Below are 19,764 nucleotides of genomic sequence, written 5' to 3'. Positions count from 1 at the left end.
GATGAAAACTCTCTCACCAACATTTGACACCAATTGTAATCTACCAATGAAGAAAAACAAGGAAGAACAAATCGTTTTCCCTGTATAAGAAAGGATGATAAAAAGTCAGAAAAAATACGTATGTTATTGAAGGAAAAAGTGTTGTATTTTCATAAGAAAAAGAATGATTAAAGCATGATTAGGAAATAAGAAATAAATTATTAAAGGATGGTTTGAGAAGAATGATAAAAAATTATAAAAGGATGGGGTTTATTTGCTAACCTAATACAAATTTTCAATTTTTTATTTGGAAAACTGGAAATAATTAAAGAGGCAATAGCTCGTCGCCATGCTGCGTCATTCAATAATTTATCCAATCCAATATGGAAATATCATCATAATTGATATAATCACACTGGCGCTTCCCTGTCTACCAGAACCCAATAGCTACCACATCACAAGAATTCTACTTCTCCATCCAAATTCCAATCCCTCGATTTTTCGACTCTATCTTTGCCTCGTTTTGCTCAATCCACCACGTTCTTTTGCTGCTTTCCACCAATCATAGGTATGCTCAACAGGGAGTAACTGAGCACGAAAGTTGAGGGTATCCAAATTCTTTCGAAGATATGGAGGATGGAGATCGAATTGAAGAAGGTAGCTCCAGATTGCTGCAGGGTAGTAGCCTTACTGGCAGCAGTAATGATTACAGGTGGGTTGATGGAAGTGAAGTGGACTCCGAGTTGCCTCCATGGTCGATTTTTGAAGATAGGGAAAGCGTGGAAGCATCTGGATCTATCAGAAGGAGGTTGATTAAGAAGCCCAAGAGAGTTGATTCTTTTGATGTTGAAGCAATGGAGATTGCCGGTGCCAATCCTCACCATTTAAAGGTAATATCTAATTCTTTTCTGTATTTCCTTTGAAATTATGTATAATTTGATCGTTGTGGGTATGCAAATTTATGTGTTTCGCTTAACCCTGGTATCGTTTTGTGTTTCTTCTATGGCTACCATCAAGATAATCCACATCGTAACATCACGTCCAAATCTCTGGTTGAAAATTTCAGTTTCAGCAATCCACTCGCACGCACTAACACCTATGATGAGGAGTACCGAGATAAAGAAAATGTATATGTTCATTGGTTTCTTCGTTTAGTTTTGAAAAAAATGTCGTTTTAAGACTGTGTTCATTGGAAGCTGTGGAGATTTGTGAACTTCCTTGGTGCTAAACAGTCAAACAACTATACCTCCGTATGTTACCGAGTGATAATAAAATAACTTGTATGTGAACAAATTGCACTGTAGCTGAAAGGGAAAAAGAAGATGGACATAAGCTAAAGATCTTCCACTGAATTATTTTATCTTCAAGCAGGATGTTTCCATTTGGCAAACTATTGCTATAGCCTTTCAAACACTTGGTGTTGTATATGGTGACATGGGTACAAGTCCATTATACGTTTTTGCTGATGTATTCACCAAGGTGCATATTGAGGAAGATGTTGATGTCTTGGGGGCTCTTTCCTTAGTGATTTACACAATTGCTCTTATTCCTTTGGCAAAATATGTTTTTGTTGTGCTCAGAGCCAATGACAATGGTGAAGGTATGAGCTCAGCCATACTTTGTTCCCCTTGGTATTCTTCCTTATCATAACTCATTTTCTCCAATGACAATGACAATGTAGGTGGGACATTTGCATTGTATTCGCTTATCTGTAGATATGCCAAAGTTAACTTGCTGCCAAACCGTCAGCCAGCTGATGAACATATCTCAAGTTTTAAGCTTAAACTACCCACTCCAGAGTTGGAAAGGGCCTTGAATATTAAAGAGATTCTGGAGAAAAGATCATCCTTGAAAACTCTTATACTGCTGTTGGTTCTGATGGGGACTTCAATGGTTATTGGGGATGGTATTTTGACTCCGGCAATATCAGGTCTTGATGATTGACGTCTCTTTTTTCCTTCACGTAATAAACCAAAAATCTCTTTTATCGAAAGCTACACAATAAACCATGAAAAGAGAATTTTTTAAGCATCCTGTCTAATTAATGTGCCAACTGGGAAAAAGTCTCGTGCATGAATAGAAGGTTTCTTTTACCATCTGACACAACTAAAAAGTTGGTCAGATTTTTAACTTTAATGGTTGTATTATGGCTTTAGTTCAACTCTATTAAATGTTAATATTTTTTTTGTCAAAATAATGTTAGAGTATAATTGTTGTGTTAAACTAGATTTTTACAGTGGTTAACTGATGTAAGGCCCCGGTCAAATTTTAGAATCTTGAGGATGCTAAGATCTTCCATTTGGGGCTTAGAATAAGGAGAGTATAAGTATAACGTTCTCGGTTACTTTGTCATTCCAAATTTCTCTGGTGGTTAAGTTCTAACATTGTGAAGAAGCTGTGGAAAAACAAACAAATGGTATTATTATGAGAAAAGCATAAACATTTGAACTTCATTTGGTGTTAAGAGTGGAAGAAGTATCTCCCAATCAAAGATCTTCCAAAATCTAGTCCTTTCTTCAATCAAATGTGCTTTCAGTACGTACCCACCATGATCTTTTAAATCTGACTTTACGCATTGGCTCAACAAATGAGAGCCACCTTTTAAATCATACCCCTTTCATCATAAAGTTTTCATGATCTCTTCCAAAAAATTAGCAATTTTGGCTTGATTTATGGGAATCGCTAGAAGATAATGATACTTAAGAGCATTGGTTTGGTAATAATAGCCTAATTCCTGTTAGGATCTTATGGAATATTCCATCCATTAACTTTGGCTGGTTTATTTAAGACAAGGCGTCGGGCCGTCGGCTGCCTTATTTTGTAGATCAGGCTGATATAATATTTCAAAATCATACCCCAAAATGCTTCATCAACCATTTATGAAATTGAGGTTGGACTTCCCTTAGCTCAATCAAGAATTAGCCTTTTGATCCGATATCACTGTAAATTCCCGCCCAATAAATAGTGTCTCCATTTTTGCATAGCTAACACCACTGCCATGAGTTCTCTTTTGTAAATTGATTTAGTTTGGGCCTGTGGAGCTAATTTTTGACTAGAGAAGGCTACCGGTCATGAATTTGTGTTAGGACAACCCCCAACCCATATCCAGACGCATCTGTTTCAATCACAAATGGAAGGGCCAAATTAGGAAGTGCTAGAACTGGAATTGATATCACAGGTTTCTTCAATGTTTCAAATGCCGCGGTGGCCTCATCACTCCATTTGAAAGCGTTCTTTTGCAATAACTTGGTTAGAGGTGCAACAATGTTCTCATCATTTCTCACAAATCTCCTATAATATCCAGTCAGCCCTAAGAATCCTTGGAGTTCCGTTACATCTTTTGGTTGTGGCCAATTCACCATTGCCCGTACTTTCTCCCCATTGGCTTCCACTCCCTTGCTTGATATCCGGTGCCCCAAGTATTGTATTCTTGAATAAACGATAACACATTCTTCCGGTTGGCATAGAGCTCATTGTCTTTCAAAATATTGAAAACTATCCCCAAATGCCTCTCGTGTTCTATGATGTTGGAACTGTGTACTAAAATATCATAAAAAAAAACCAGCACAAATCGGCAAAGGAATGGACGGAAACATGATTCATTAGCGACTGAAGAGTAGCCGACGCATTTGTTAATCCACACGGCATTACCAGGAATTCATAGTGCCCCTTGTGAGTCTAAAATGCTGTCTTCTCTATGTCCTCTTCCCTCATTCTGATTTGATCTCCGGATTTGAGGTCGATCTTTGAAAACAATGTTGCCCCATGTAACTCGTCTAACAGCTTTTCTATCACCAGAATGGGAAATTTATCTGCTATCGTGGCTTGGTTCAATTTGCGATAATCCACACAGAAACGCCACCCTCATATTTTTTCTTAACCAACAGTACGGGACTCGAGTATGGCCTTCTAATGGGTTTGATTACGTTGGCTTGCATCATTTCCATCACTAATTTCTCTATCTCAGCTTTCTGGATATGCTCGTACTTTAACCTCACATTAATGGGTTTTTGACAGTGTATTGTCAAGATTCAGTGATCAATTCCCCTTTTGGAGGTAATTTCCTAGGTTTCTCGAAGATATGCTCATGCTGTTTTAGTAACGCTTATATCATTGGCACCCCTTTCTCGTCTCCTCTTTCACTAATCTCATCGTCTATTTCCTCATTTTCATCACCTTCCAAGTTCTGAAATTCGACCCAAAATCCCTGGTCTTCTTTGTCCCATGTCTTGGTCATCGTTTTCAATGAACACTTAGCTGTAGTCAATGAAGGATCTCCCTTGATGACCACCGTTCTTTTTCCCATTTTGAACGCTATTGACTTTGAAGGCCAACGAACCTCCATAAATCTGGTCGAACGTAGCCATGACATCCTTAGCACAACATCCAGTTTACCCAGATTGATAGGCTAAGAAGTCTGCTTTGATGGTGACCTCTGGCAGTTTCAGTTCAACCCTTTTACATAGACCTTGCCCTTGAATTGCCATTTTGTCTCCTAATAGTCACCCCAAAATTTGTCCCCTTCGTGGTTTGTAAGGGTTCCTTCACCAATCCTTGGTGTATAAAATTATGGGACGCTCTGCTGTCCACCGACATGATTACCTCTCTACCATTGATTCTTCCCTTTAGCTTTATGGTTCCTTTTTCAGAGAAACCATGAATGTTTTGAAGAGCAATTTCTGTCTCTCCGTCTACTTCCATCAATTTTAGCTCGACGGTTTCATTTTCCTTCTCCTCTAGTCCCTCTTCTGACTCTTCTTCACGATCTTCTTCTTCGTTCATAATGAACAACATCTGCCCCCTATTCTCTCTCACCTTACCTCGATGACCTTGGGACCACTTTTCCTTGCAACAAACTCCAGCCTATTTCAAAACTCACTGTCCGACAATCTCTTAATCGAAGGTTCCTTCTTCATACAATTCCCATGAATGGGTATGGTGATTTGTCGCGTTTGTTTCTCAAATTTGCCATTTTCCTCCTTTTTTTTAATTTCTTTTTATAAATTTTATTGGGCCTGTTGGGCTTTGGTGGTTTGGGCCTCCTTTTTACTAAACCCATGGACCCCAAATTGCTTAAGGCGAGACTTAGGGCAACATTTCGGTTATTTACCCTTTGGGCTTCCTTCATATAATCGTCTAAGTTTTTGGGATGCCGGCTAATTACCTCAGCTTTCAACTCCGGTGACAATACCCCAAAGGCATCCATAAGAACGCTTTCGGCCATCTCAGGTAAAGGGGCAGAATAATTCAAAAATTTCTTTAAATACTCTGCATAAGTGTCGTTTTGCTCAGTCCTGATTAACGAGCTCCAAGGCTCCCCTCTCTAGTCGATTGGAAATGTTCAAACATTCTCTGTTTCAAATCCTCCCATGAGGTTATTACCTTCTTCCTGATTGTTGCTCCACTGGTACCAGTGCACTTCGTCTTGCGCGAAACTCCAAACCTTCACCTTCGCCTTTTCATGATCGCCTAGATAATATCTTTTAAAGATGCTCTGCCTGATAAACCCAGGATTCTGGATTCACTCCTCTGGAGGTGGGCATCTCTAATTTCTTGTGCTTACTTTTGTCTACGGATCCGGTTTCGATTGTCGTACCCGCTTCTGACTCGTCTAGTTTTCTCTTCATTTTCAACATTGAGGTGTCAAACGTCCCTGATTCTTCCTTCTTCCTACTTGCAGTATTCTCTTTCAAGTCAATCATTAACTATTCCATACATTTCCTTACCCCAAGTAGGATTTCTCTCAAGTCTCCAATCTTCCACTCGTTGGACTCCATCCTCTCTTTTAGTTGTTTCCGTGCTGTAGAACATGTTCTCCACAGGAATGTGAGGCTATTTGTTAAGATTCTAAACCTAAAACTCAGAATGATCTCAATAATGGCACAAAACAGACGCAGCACTATGTGGAAACATATTGATATCAAACAAAATGTTCAACAAACAACCATTAACACAACTATAAGCAAGGAAAAACCAGAGAAATAAAATGGAAATAACTCAGCTCCTTTAAGAAGGCTGGAAACTTCTCCGAAAGCTGTCCAACAGCCTTTAACCCAATCAATACCTAAAAACCCAATCCCCAAAAACATTCTCTATTTATACTCCCTTCACAGTGGGCCCTCAGATGTTATTCTCTCCTTCGCATTGGGTATTCCCCATTTTACCCCTTCTTTTATATATGTGCAGAATTGGGGGGTCTCACATATACCTTTCTTTTAAAGTAAAATTTGATTAGTTTTTTTATTGGACACAAGAAATTTGTTAGGCCTCCTATCAACCATGTTTACAAGAGGAAGAGTAGGAGGGAAATTTCCAACCCGATAAAAGGTAGTTGGGGAGGAGTCTTTCTTAATATGGGTGTCGGGGAATGTTGGTATTTATATGTGTTTTGTTTTAGGGTTAGTTATCTTGAATAGTGTGATGAACAATAGTTCTTTGGTGGAGAGTACAACCCTCTTATTTGGCTGTGTTATCCTTGTAATCTTTTGTGCTTGTTAATTGGAATCCATTCCCCCGTTCTTGTGTGTTTTTTTATCTGTGTTGTGCTTCTTACTAGTTTGTGTTCTTGTAACATTCCATTATCATTATTGACTGAACATTGGAAGGTGTTAAAATGTAATATTTTTAATATTCTTTCGATTTTGTACTACAGTGATGTCTGCTGTGAGTGGTCTGCAGGGACAAATAAAGTCATTTGATACATGTTAGTACCTTTTACTTTCTTTCTTATTCATGTACAATCATTGTTCTTTAAGATTTTATTTGGTATGGCTAAATTATGATTTGGTGTTGATTAGGGTCAATCAAAAGAAATATGTTGCTATAATGCAAAATTGCCCTTTACTTTAGATGAGAGGTGTTACGTGATAAATTGTTAGATATAATGTTAAATTCACCTTCACCCTAAAGTTTAAACTTTTGGGTCAAATCGGTGATTTGACATGGTAATAGACTAGGAAATCCTGTGTTCAAACTCCTACAGTGTTATTCCTCCACAATTAATATTGATTTCCACTTATTGAGTCTTATACATACTTCAATCCTACAAGTGAAGTGAAGTATTATATACAGTATTAGATTTACCTACACCCGTAAGCTTAAACTTTTGAGTCAATTGGTTTTTTATCATACATAGAAGTTGCCAGAATGACCTGTAAGCATACTGAAATTTCACGTAACATTATACAGCTAGAAATTTGAAATGCCCTCGTAATTTCCCTTGTTTGCAGATGCTGTGGTTATTGTTTCAATCATCATTCTTGTGGCCTTGTTCAGCATACAGAAATTTGGAACTGGGAAAGTAGGATTTTTATTTGCTCCTGTGCTTGCTTTGTGGTTTTTTAGTCTGGGATCTATTGGAATTTACAATGTAGTGAAGTATGATCTCACCGTTGTAAGGGCTCTCAATCCCACTTACATTTATCTATTCTTCAAGAAAAATTCAAATAGTGCATGGTCAGCACTTGGTGGTTGTGTTTTGTGCGTAACAGGTATGACTGACTTTCTTCTACTCTCATGTGAGCAACTTCTGGTGTCTTTGTTTTCTTTACCAGCTTTCATCGATTCGTTATTATCCAGCAACTTGTAGTCTGGGCTGTTTTTAATGTGCTAACTTGAGATGGAGTTTTTTTTTTCTTTTCTTTTTCCTATATTATTATTTTTATTTTTTTTATTTTTTGTATTAATGTTCATACATACTGTTAATCATGGGTAACCTAAGGGTTCAATATCGATATTAAATATCTATAGATCTATCCAACATCTTTTGTAAATACTCGTAAAAGATGATATGTCATCTATTTAGTCTAATATGAAATCGAAATACTAATAACAACGTTCATAATTTAATTTTGGTGTAAAAACAACTTAATTATTAATCTAAATAAATTTTGTAAACTTTGTAACTTTTAGAAATATCTGTTGATATTGATATTTTATTGATATATCCATAAAATAAAAATCTCGATATCAACATCGACATCGATATTTTAATCCTTGCTCCTAACAGATAAAAAATGTTTCATAATGTGATTTTAGGAGCTGAAGCAATGTTTGCTGATTTAGGCCATTTCACTGTGCCGGCCATACAGGTACCTCCACTCACCCATCCTGACTAACCGAAAAGAAAACTACGCTACAGAAACATGCAAAAAGAAGATATGATAAATAGAAAAAGGAACTGCTTAATTTTTTCCTTTGAAAGATTACTTAATAAATGTGTATCGATGGAAGAAACTTAAGTTTGTTTGTTTATTGGACAGATTGCCTTCACATTTGTTGTTTTCCCCTGCCTTCTCTTGGCTTACATGGGCCAGGCTGCGTACCTTATGAAACATCCAGATTCTGCCGCAAGAATATTTTATGATTCTGTGCCAGGTGATAATTGCCAATGTGAAAGAATCCATTCTCTTCGATCCATTTATTTGACTTACTTTGTTTCTGGCAAGTTCTCGTTCTAACTAGCCTTCTTTGGTATCACTGGTTTGGAACAAACAGCAAGTCTTTTTTGGCCGGTCTTTGTGACAGCAACACTTGCTGCTATGATTGCAAGCCAAGCAATGATATCTGCAACCTTTTCTTGTGTCAAGCAATCTATGGCTCTTGGATGCTTTCCGAGAATGAAGATAGTTCATACCTCTAAGAGACGAATGGGTCAAATTTACATCCCTGTGATCAATTGGTTTCTGATGATAATGTGCATATTTGTCGTCGCAATATTTCAAAGGACTACAGACATCGCCAATGCTTATGGTTATTTCCCGTTCTCTCCATTCCTTTTTTTCTCTTGTGGCACTACATCGCCAAGCACTACATTTGCTTTGCATTTTTATTGGAGTTTACTGCTGCATTATTATCTATAATCATCCGGTGCCCTTCATTGCAACCATAAGGCGGGCTATTAAGCCTCCAACAACTAGAACTTCTGTAAGGATGGGAAAGAAAGGGAAATAAATAGTGACTGAGTTAGAGGAGAGCGAAAGTACTTTAAAATAAGAAAGTGTGGCATGATCTTTTGGCTAAGTATTCAAATGTTGGGAGTTACGGCCTCATGGATGATCTATGTTGTGATGGTAACTTGTACAGTACTAGGGGGTATTTTCAATGAATTTTATCATCCGTAGGGATTACAAGGTATTGATAATTTCCAAATCAAATCTTGGAACATTTCTGTTAAATATGCATGACAAATTTGGTTCCTTGTTGGTCCATGATGGTAATCCATACTTCATATGAAATTCTTCTCTAAATCAGAAATACTTTACATTCTATGGATTTGCATAAACTGTTTTGTTTTGTTTTTCAAGTATAAAATGTTTTTTGTCCTTTTCTGATAAGGGTAAGTAGTCATTTTTCTGTGACTCATTGATTTCGGCTTCGAGGATTGACAATGCTGCTAATTACTTCGTGTTAACTGTTATAGGTATTGCAGAAGTTGGTGTGATGCTGGTGAGCACTGTCCTTGTGACTCTAGTAATGCTTCTAATCTGGCAGACAAATTTGTTTCTCGCGTTGTGTTTCCCACTTGTGTTTGGGTCGGTGGAATTTATCTACTTAACTGCAGTTCTATCAAAAATCAGAGAGGGTGGTTGGTTGCCACTTGCTTTTGCTTCTGTCTTCCTCTCTGTGATGTACACGTGGAACTATGGGAGTGTGTTGAAGTATCAAAGTGAGGTGAGAGACAAGATATCAACGGATTTCTTGCTTGAACTGGGTTCTACACTTGGAACTGTAAGAATTCCAGGAATTGGTCTTCTATACAATGATCTTGTCCAAGGTATTCCAGCAATTTTTGGGCAATTTCTTCTTACCCTTCCTGCCATCCACTCCACCATTGTGTTTGTGTGCATTAAATATGTTCCAATCCCCGTGGTTCCGCAAGAGGAAAGGTTTTTGTTTAGGAGGGTTGGCCCAAAAGATTACCATATGTTCCGTTGCATTGCGAGATATGGTTACAAGGATGTGCGAAAGGAAGATCACCATGCGTTTGAGCAACTTCTGATGGAAAGCCTCGAGAAGTTCTTAAGAAAGGAGTCTCAAGATCTTGCCCTTGAGAGCAATTTGAATGAGTTAGAATTTGATAATATTTCAGAGAGGTCGCAGGGTTTTCCATCTCCCCATGTTGCTGATGTTAACGAGGAACTGAGAATTCCATTGATAGAACAAGAAAGAACTATGGGCCCAGAGGAAGCTTTTGGGGTTCAGTTGCCATCTAGCATTATGGCATCAGATGCTGATCCTAGTTTGGAGTATGAGCTATCAGCGCTTCGAGAAGCCATGGATTCAGGGTTTACGTACCTAATGGCACAAGGAGACGTCCGAGCAAAGAAAAACTCATTTTTTGTTAAGAAGCTTGTTATAAACTATTTCTATGCATTCCTAAGGAGAAATTGTAGGGGTGGTGCAGCAACAATGCGAGTTCCTCACATGAACATCATGCAAGTTGGTATGACTTACATGGTTTGATGAAACGTTATTATTCTTAAAACTCCATAGTTCGTAATATATTTTCAGTTGGTTAGGATAAACAAAGCATAAGTTTAGTTTTTATCTTGTTTATCAACAACCTACTTTTTATTAGGTTAGTTGTGTTTGTAACCTATAGTTTTCAATGGCTTTTTTAAATATTCATTATGCTATAGTTTTTTAGTACCATAAATGTAATAGTTCTAGCAACAGAAACTTTTATCGATATAGAAAAGTAGGCTACAATATTTACTCAAAGAATAAAGATTGGGTTGGGTTGTGCTCTCTAAATTATGGGAAATTTTGTACGGATGACTTAACTTCTAAAACCCTACTTTAAAGTTGATTTTTATGAAGCATCATCGTCCAGGTGAAATTACCATATTGATATGTGGTGTTTGCATGTCGGAATTCAACCCTCGCTTCTTTTGTTATTTTTTCTATTTCATGATTATTAATGTAAGTTGTACGAATAGAAAAATCGAATGAGGCTACTTGATAGTTGTTTAGGAAATTTTAACTGATGGTGTCATACCTCTAATGTTACTTTGAAAAAAATTAGAGTGCTCAACATACATTAGTTTGGGATAAAATCATTGAATTTCGATACTATTCTGTTGGCCTTTGGGGCTAGAGTAATGATTAATAGTGATAGGGGCCTTCGGGATGTTCGTATTTCATAGCCAATGGTGAAAATCTTGGGTATTAAAGATGAAGAATTGGTAATGCATTTGCTAAGTATGTTTCCATTAATAAAAAGCAAAAAAGTTGATGGCTTGAAGATGATTAAATACCTTCCTAGTCTTAATTTATGTGTTGTATGAGGATTCACAAATGTTGCTTTTAGGACTCTGCCAACACCTTACGTGAAATCAAAGTCCTTGGGATCCAAGGGAAATAGGGTTGCAAGGTTGAAAATTAAGGGATATAGGAAGGGACCACCAGAAGTAGAGCATGTGACTTAATTTGACTCAACATGGAGAAACTTACTACGTCTAGACATAGTAAAGATTGATAAACTAAGAGCTCCTTCTTGATTCTATGGGTGGTGTTGCATGGTCGTTTTAATTAGTTGGTGGGATGATTTTTCTAGTTAATTTCAAGAAGACTTCAACAACTTGCTAACTAGCTATAAGAAGGTACCCCTTTGCGGCCACTTCTTAGAGGGACTATGGTCATTTAGTTTAAGGAAGTTTGAGACAATAATAGGTTTATGATGACCCATTACAATGATACATTTAAAGATTCAACCTTGGATGACTTCAAATAATCTTGAAATTTTATTTTAATGGGGATAAATTTTTGCAATTGTTGGTCTTCAACTAGGAATTCTTAATAGGTGAGAGTCATTAACTTGTGTTGATTGCATCCTGGCCTTTTGTACACATAGCTCGTCACAAGAAGTTCGTTGAACCCTTATCATTTAGAGGAAAGAGAAGTCATAACAAGGTTTCCATAAGTGAACTTGCTCAAAGATCATTATTTATAATTAAATATTAAATTATTTGTGAATGTGTTTACAAACAAACTGGCCTTGCTAAGGGTGGATGAATCTACCCCTTCTCCCTTGGCACACCTAAACAAAACCCTAAAAGTACGTCACGCCAAAGAACTTGAAATGAACTTGTTTGTCTCATGCTTCGACCTTGGGGTACGAGGGTGGAGCATTCTTGTCGTATTACTCATAATGATTTTTGATAATAGATATCTTGATTCTCGCATCAAAGAACGTAATGAAATGCGATAGTTGGTGTGTATTGTAGGATCCAACAAACCATTGAGTCTTTTGGTTGAGGGCACATCTACCAAGGCATCACACATCACTGTCCTTGATGCAACCCCTCATGTAAGTGTTGGAATTTATGTCCTTACTCATACTTTGTTACTTGATTCAATAAAATTTATTATTGAATACTATAATCTTAAAACCAATATTTTTTAAGGTTCTGAGGCTATTTACTAATTTGTCATATATACTTGAACTTTATGTGGAGACATAAACATGGATTAAGTTCAAGTTAATAGCCCAAATGGTCTATAGTGTATGAATAAGGTTGGGTGCCTTATTCTGGATAAACACTATGGATGCGGTCCGCCCCGTAGTTAGTACAAATGATGTAATCCTGAATCGTTCATGTAGAGACATGGGAGTGGGGACATCCTATGTAAATGGTTTTCATAAGACTGGAATCACGAAGTAGTCACTTTTAGTTATAACACCGTAAACTATAAATTAACTATTTCAATTATGATGACCTAGGTAACTTGATCTTAATCCTGAGCTAACTATGAACTTCTGTTCATTCGGTAGTATCCTTAGATCTGCATAAGCGAGGATAACTCAACATCGCTGACCCAATAAGCCTCCCATTTCAATGGTAAGACCGAGTGGATAACTAGGGACATAGAGTGCAAGATGGAATTCACTCCTACCCACTGGGATAGTAGATAGGTTATTCCCTTAATGACTGAATTCAAGTCTTGAACAAGGGGCCCCACCTTCTCATTGGCTTAAGAAGGATTCTGGTTTATAGGTTGGACCTTAAACCAATTGTTCAATAGTGGATCAGTGGGTCTTAAGGAGCAAGATGTAATCTCGGGGGTAAACCGGTATTTTGACCCAGCCAAGATTACAAAAAATCTGTGAAGGATCGACTTACCCATTATGGTTATATCAGGTGGACAGAAATATATCTATAGTGAGGGGAGTGCAGCTAAGAGTCTTTAGTGGAATGACTCTTTAGTTAACCAATTTCGATTAACTTTGGTCTAAAAGAGTTTAGTCAGTTAATCTCGAATCATTGGAGCCCATGATCTATACGTCCATAGGTTCCCCTACTAGCTTATATGGATTCAACTAAGAACAAGTATGTTGAAGTAATTCAAATTGTTCGATTAAAGATAAGAGAGAGAAACCGATATATATATATAAGATATAAGTCGGTTTTGTGTTTAAATATGATTTAAATAAATATGAATATAGATACATATTTAAAAGCTTGAAAACTTTAGAAAACGATCAAAAGTCAACATGTTGATTTTGAACTTTGACCGGATTTATATTCAAATATGATTTTAATTTTAGAGAAATGAATATGGATTCATACTCGGGAGGTTATAATTAGTCAAGACGAGAAAATTTGTAAGAAGTCAAAAAGTTGACTTTTGACTAAGAAAATTTGCATGTAAATTTCATATAAAACTTCTCATTATCGAATGAGAAAAAAAAAGAGGTTTTCTCTGGAAAAACACCTAAACGATTGAATCCTATCTCTCTCTAAAAATTCTCTTTGCATAACCGAGTCCCACAACTCCGTTCTTGGTCTTGAGCATAGTAGGTCAGCTTGGTGGTTTTCCTTGCTCGTGATTTTCAAGAAGAGAAGAAGTTGAGAACTACAAAGGTAAGTACATCGTTTACCTTCCTCTCTCTTCGTTTAGATTCATCGCATGGTAGATGCATTTTAACTTCTAAATCGTTTAGATGCATATAGAGTAAAACATGATCTATATCTTCCGCTGCTACATGTCTCTAGTGTTTTTTTATTCCATCAGTAAGGCCGTTGCACATGCTAGGGCACACGTTGCCCTCATAGCACACCACCACATGGATGACTTAGTTTTGAGTCCTGAACACTCGACGTCGTGACACTATAGTGGTTGACCAAACCTCGGACTGTGTCTTGACCTTGACAACGCCTCCATAGACTCTTACATGACCCTCCGAACACTGTTTCCAAAGAAAAACACTCTCAAATAAGTCGAAGTTAGGCAGGACTGCTCACTGAGTGTGAGCATATCAATAAATGAAGGAAAAGAAACTTACAATGATTCCCTTAGTAATGATGACTGAATTGGAAACATCTCGAATTGAGAATTGATCATCTTCTTAGTTTGAATTTTAGTTTAGAGATGCATCCTTAATGGCAAACCAATCACAAATCCCTGGAAGTGGGTGATAGAGAGGGTGATACGCCTGTTGTGCTCAAACCTTGTCACACCACAAGGTGTTATCTGTGACTCGAGTTTGGGAATGTAGTCCTAATTGGTCAGTAAATTCTACCCAATGATAACTATGAGTGATAAACCAATAAAAAAACAAATACAACGAGGAAAAAATGAAAAGAACTTTGAAAAGAGAGTAAAACAATACTTTAAATTATCGGGTGGGAAGCATATGGGGGTCAATGATGTGGCCTAGTTGAATGTAGAGTAGTGATGAGTCGGTCTGTCAATTGATTTGTGGCATGGACCAATGCGGATTGAGATGATAGTCTAAACTCAAGTCTTTTTATGCTTGTAGAGACATTATCATCCCCATTGTGGATGGCAACACATGATTTCAGGCAGGCTTTAGCTTCAATGCATTCTTCTGGCATTGATATGTGGGCTTTCTATTCAACCCATTATGAAACACTGACTAAGCAGTCTGACGTACGTGCAAGTGAACATGCGAGTAAACCCGTAAGAAAGCTAATTATTAGTGGTAACCTCTAGTAGGTTGCATTACAGATTGACCTTGATCTTTTGGAAGTGTTTAAGAGTTAGCATGCCTGTCGGGATCTAAAAGATGGTGAACTATGTCTATATGGGACGAAGCCAGAGGAAACTTTGATGGACGCTCATAACGATACTGATGTGCAAATCATTTGTGAAACCTCAAATTTTTATGATCTTTGGACTTGTTAAACTTTGGTAAAGAAAAGAGAAAATGAGATTAATAGAAAAAGAAAGAAATTTATCTTGGAAAATTGGTTCAAGATTAAGTAATAAGCAAGAAAGGGAAAAGTTCAGGAAATGGTTAAATATTATTGGGAAATGGGAAATTTTGGCTAAGTATTGAGGACTTGTGTATTAGGCGTGGAGAAGTTATTTGATTAGGATAGAAGGTTGATCTCGGGGCTGTGGCAAACTGAGATGAAAAACAAAAAGGTTTTAGAGAAGGATCTTGGGCAATCACGTGGAATCCCAGGTAAGATAGAAGACATAAGTGTAATCTCGAGACAAATCTTGGTGCTTGTTTGGTCGAGATTTAAAGAAAAGAGAAAATTATAGAGAGTTTTTGGGCAATATCAGGGCCGAGTTCGATTGAAATTATGTAAAGAAGAAAGTCTAAGGACATCTCCGATCCCTCTCGGTGTTGGTTTGTCTGAGATGAAAAGAAGAAAAGGAAATTAAAGGGATCTCGGGCCATCTTGGACAGAGTCCGACAAAGATTGTAGGTTAAAGAATAAATTTGAAAGATCTCTAGGCTATCTTAGGGCTGTGTCGACTGAGACTGGAAGACATGAAGGATCTCGGGTTGATCTCGAACTAATTCTAGCCGAGAGCATTATAATTAAATTGTTCAGTGGAGTTGAACAGTTTAATGTAACACGATCATCAAATGTGGTGACATGAAAGACATGGAAATGCCTATAAAATAGAAAACAATATACCATGGATGCCAATTACAGATAATGTATATATAAAGGAATGGATGTCAATAGTTAATGCTCCATTAAAGACCCATATGAAATAAATATTTCAAGATCAATGTGATGCGTGGAGTAGACAACACAAGGGAATCAAAATATGGCAAAGTATATAAGAGTAGAGAGAGACAACAGAGGTCATAAAGAAACATCATAGGTCAGTAGCCATCTGTGACCCTCCAACCCTATTACCCATCAGTTCGATTTTCAACAAAAAGAAAATCAACATGGCCAATGTATATAAAATGCACAGAACCCTCCAACAGTAGTACAAATCAGTGAAGTTAAATTCAAAACAAAAAAATTCAACATGGCTGATTTATATAAAATGCATTGAAAGGGAGATAAATAACAGATCACCAAGGAAAATGATTTTGAAATAAGACGACTTTCATAAAAAACTCTCGAACATATTCCACCCATTTAAAAAAAACACAGTAAGAACACAAAAATTGGTTAAAAACAAGAACACCTCACAAAACATAACAAGCAAAGAATGTGAATGCAAGAATGTAATCAGTGTATCAACCTCATCATCGGCTTTAAAAAAAAAGGAAGAAATCGTTACCTTAATCCCTAACTTGCTTGGAACCACCAAAGCCGCAATCGAGGTAGTATTCTTCGCTCATTAGTAGAGGGAAATCGGAGTGTCAAGGGGGTAATCGGAGCGGCAAGGGAAAGACCAAGCATGAATAGGAGCTCCGAGCAGCAAGTCTAGAAGACAAGCCATGGAAGGAACCAAAAAGCCCAATCAACCAAAACCCAACCAACGGAAAGGCTTCGGAGGTCCTAAATTTTTTGAAATTGGGCCAATCAATGAAACCCATAAACACAGTGGAAGATGGAGACCGAAGGAGAAGATAAATTGATGAAATCTATACCGTAGAGAAGAAGACAGTGAATGGTGGAGAAAAACCTAAAGCGGCCGAAGGGGGTAAACATGACGGAGATGAAGATTGATGGAGGAGATGAGCAGTTGGATTTGAAGGACTTCGTGATGGAAAAGAGGGAAAACCTTGCTTTGTTATCAAGAAAAAGAAGGAGATTGAGAGGAAGGTTGTTGATTGGCGGCCAAATGGAGAAGGAAGGTGGAAGATGGACGGTACAACGAAGAGAAAGGAAGGATAAACCACTAATTGGGAAAAAGAGAGAGAAGGAATAAGGAAAGATTGAGATAGGTTAAGGGGAAGAAAGAGAAGGAATATGAAGGAATAAGGGGAGAATAACCTTATTCCTTTCTTCCCTGATCCTAGTCCCAAACATGTAAAGAACTATTTTAGTCCTTTCCTTTCCTTTCCTTTCCCTCCCCCAGAAAGCCCTTTAAGCCTCCTATTAATTAGCTCACAAGTGATTTATCTTAAAAATAAAGTCATACTTATACCTATTTAACTCACTTACTGTGTATCTAAATGGGAAAAAAAAACTCACTGTGAGTATTCACAATATAGTTTTTTTTCTAATTAAAAAACCCACACTTTGCTCTTACCTAATTAACTTTATAGTTCTCATTCCTGTTTAGCCATCAAATAGAAAAGACTCCCTGCTCCCTTCCCCGTTCCCTCCCTCGTTCCATCATCTAACGAAGGATTTCTAGCATGTTAAATGGACATCTCTACAGCGGATGAGTTCTATTGGGTAAAGCTTATGATTAGAGGCATCAATGCCTCATTTCCCTCAACCTATGCTCATACTTTAAACAAGTGGGATAACACGATTGGTTTATTGAACTGTGCCTCGGAATCAAGAACTTTAAGTGGGCTATTTTTTAATAAGTAGAGCTTGTGATTCGAGATGAATTACTAGAAATCGGGTTATAGTACCTAATTACACTCTAAACTATATCCTCAAAGGATGTTGGTCATTTAAGGTACCAGGACGATGGTCATGAAGTTAAAATCTGCTGAAAAATGTGTAAGAACTCATTTATCAAACTAACTAGCCCTGTAAATACATGGCAATGAATCGTGTGACCTATACCCGACTGTTGAGGTAAGAGTCAGGTGCTAATGAGTACAAGGGTGAGGTGGTTGTTGAAAGAACTTGGTTTCAAGCAATTTTCAATGTAGATCTTCATGATGGTAACAAATATCCAAATGAGAACTTTGAAAGATGAAGAGGAAAAAGATTCAATGTGAATGACACTTCCACATAGGTTAGTAGACCTTAAGAGACAGGGGAGACAAGGGAATGTGACAACATGAAATTTGAAAGGGAATCAAGTTAAAATTCTTGAATCGAGACAAGGCGACTGGCGACAATGAAAGGGATTCCAGAAATGGTTGAAGTATCACACACGAATCGAGGATGGAATTACAAATGACAGTGGGAAAATTAGAAAGAAAACTTCCATTCTTTAAGGTTTTTAGTTGTTTAGGATCAATCCATGGTCCGATCGAGTTAAAATTCTAAGTATTGCATAATTTTAACATGAGGGTCTTGAATTTGGGCAGTGGAGATTTCTTTTGGAGTTACATGCAGTCAGATACAATAGGTAATGGTTGCTGCATCAAGTTAAACGTTTTTAATTTTCTTTTCTATTTTTTTTATTGTTTTGTTTGTTATCGAGATTCTTAATCTTTAGATGTTTACTATGGAAACTTCTTGTACCTATTATTTATTATAGTGGAGATTCAAACTTCGGTGTGTGATTTTTTACTCACACTTAGGAGGTTTTTTAAATGTTAAAATTACTTATGTCGTTACTTGATTATTATTATTGTTTCTAGTTGACTAAATTTTTATTAGGTTCACACAAGATGGGATAATCCTAAGAGAATAGTTTCTATCTTAACACAACGGTCACTATCAATTGGGTAGGGTCCTACCCCTCTTAAGGTTTGTTGCATCATTTTCTTCCTTCACGAATAGAACCCACGATAGCCATGATCTCTTGATCGCTTGTAGCTAGATGCATGCCACTATTGATTCAATGACGTCGGTCGTTTTTCGAGTATATCATTGATCCCTGTCTGGTAAGAAACTTGTGCTAACCAACACTGATCATAGAGTTTGGGCGTCGTTGATGGACAAATACAATGGTCATACTCTTCACACCATAATATCTCGGATATTATTGAAAAAATCGTGATCTTTAAAGATATCTTTCATGATAATACTAGAAAATAATAAAACAATAAACACTGATATTTTTTTAAGATGAAAGAAATATATTATTTTTGAAAAATGTATAATAAAAACATAATAGTTTTTAAAAAGTAAAGAACTAATTGGGGAATTCTCACAAATGTCAAAATTGACAAAGTACGTATTTACAGAAATAGAAAAAACAAATTGAAGCACAAGAGAACATTAATTTTTTTTAGAATACCAAAACTGCCTCTGTTTGGCCTTGTCGACTTCTTCTTCATCTTTTTATTGAGTTCTGAATTTTGATGTTGATTAATATGATCGACTTCGACAAGAGTTAGTGATGGGTACACGTTGAGCTGTATGAAGGTGGAGGAAGGAGAAGAGGAGAAATCCGACAAGGAGAATAGGAAAGGAGGGAAGTCCAGAGAAAATGGGAAAGGTAGAGGATACTAAGAGTTAAGAAAGAGAAATAGTAGAAAACAAATGACGAGAGAAAGGGGAAGGGGTAGAAGAAGAAGAAGATATTTGGGTTAAGATTGTAATAGATGTACAATTATCTATTAACTATCAATTATACACAATAATAGTAGTCTATTACTATCTATTGGTAGTAAACAATTATAGACAATTATAGAATACTATAATTCTAATAGACATTGATATTGGTTGGATAAAACAAAAAATTTAACAGAGTAACATTTTGAAACTAGCAAAAATCAATATCAAAGGAAAAAAAAACTATAAATAAAGTCTCATTTTT

The 19,764-nt window shown here is 36.9% G+C and overlaps 1 protein-coding gene and 1 long non-coding RNA gene across 3 annotated transcripts; one reads left to right on the top strand and one right to left on the bottom strand.

The window, feature by feature from the left end:
- The first annotated feature begins 348 nt into the window (after nucleotides 1–348).
- On the top strand, nucleotides 349–10,525 carry LOC103502557 (putative potassium transporter 12). 2 transcript variants are annotated; one of them, XM_008466525.3, is made up of 9 exons: nucleotides 350–869; nucleotides 1,351–1,579; nucleotides 1,661–1,909; nucleotides 6,632–6,682; nucleotides 7,209–7,469; nucleotides 8,017–8,069; nucleotides 8,241–8,355; nucleotides 8,476–8,730; nucleotides 9,401–10,525. In XM_008466525.3, the coding sequence occupies exons 1-9, from the start codon at nucleotides 609–611 to the stop codon at nucleotides 10,441–10,443; spliced, it is 2,517 nt and encodes an 838-aa protein (XP_008464747.2). In that variant the 5' UTR covers nucleotides 350–608; the 3' UTR covers nucleotides 10,444–10,525. The 2 variants fall into 2 exon arrangements, with proteins under 2 accessions (XP_050946491.1, XP_008464747.2); XM_051090534.1 differs by lacking the exon at nucleotides 6,632–6,682 and having other exon boundaries at nucleotides 349–869.
- Nucleotides 10,526–13,625: 3,100 nt separating this feature from the next.
- LOC127151140 (uncharacterized) lies at nucleotides 13,626–17,178 on the bottom strand. Its single transcript, XR_007823889.1, has 3 exons — nucleotides 16,483–17,178; nucleotides 14,267–14,454; nucleotides 13,626–14,170 (listed from the first exon to the last, which is right to left on the bottom strand). It is a non-coding gene; the product is annotated as an uncharacterized LOC127151140 (long non-coding RNA).
- Between the last annotated feature and the right edge of the window lie 2,586 nt (nucleotides 17,179–19,764).

The sequence above is a fragment of the Cucumis melo genome, chromosome 10 (assembly GCF_025177605.1).
Source record: "Cucumis melo cultivar AY chromosome 10, USDA_Cmelo_AY_1.0, whole genome shotgun sequence".
In the NCBI taxonomy this organism is placed as follows: domain Eukaryota; kingdom Viridiplantae; phylum Streptophyta; class Magnoliopsida; order Cucurbitales; family Cucurbitaceae; genus Cucumis; species Cucumis melo.
Note: the sequence above shows the minus strand (reverse complement) of the source record. Positions and strands in the feature narration are given on the sequence as shown.

Coding starts and splice junctions, on each gene's coding strand:
- LOC103502557 (XM_008466525.3), top strand. CDS start 609: ATGGAGGATGGAGATCGAATTGAAGAAGGTAGCTCCAGATTGCTGCAG. Junction 8,070..8,240: donor TCACTGTGCCGGCCATACAG/GTACCTCCACTC, acceptor TTTATTGGACAG/ATTGCCTTCACATTTGTTGT. Junction 8,356..8,475: donor ATTTTATGATTCTGTGCCAG/GTGATAATTGCC, acceptor TGGAACAAACAG/CAAGTCTTTTTTGGCCGGTC.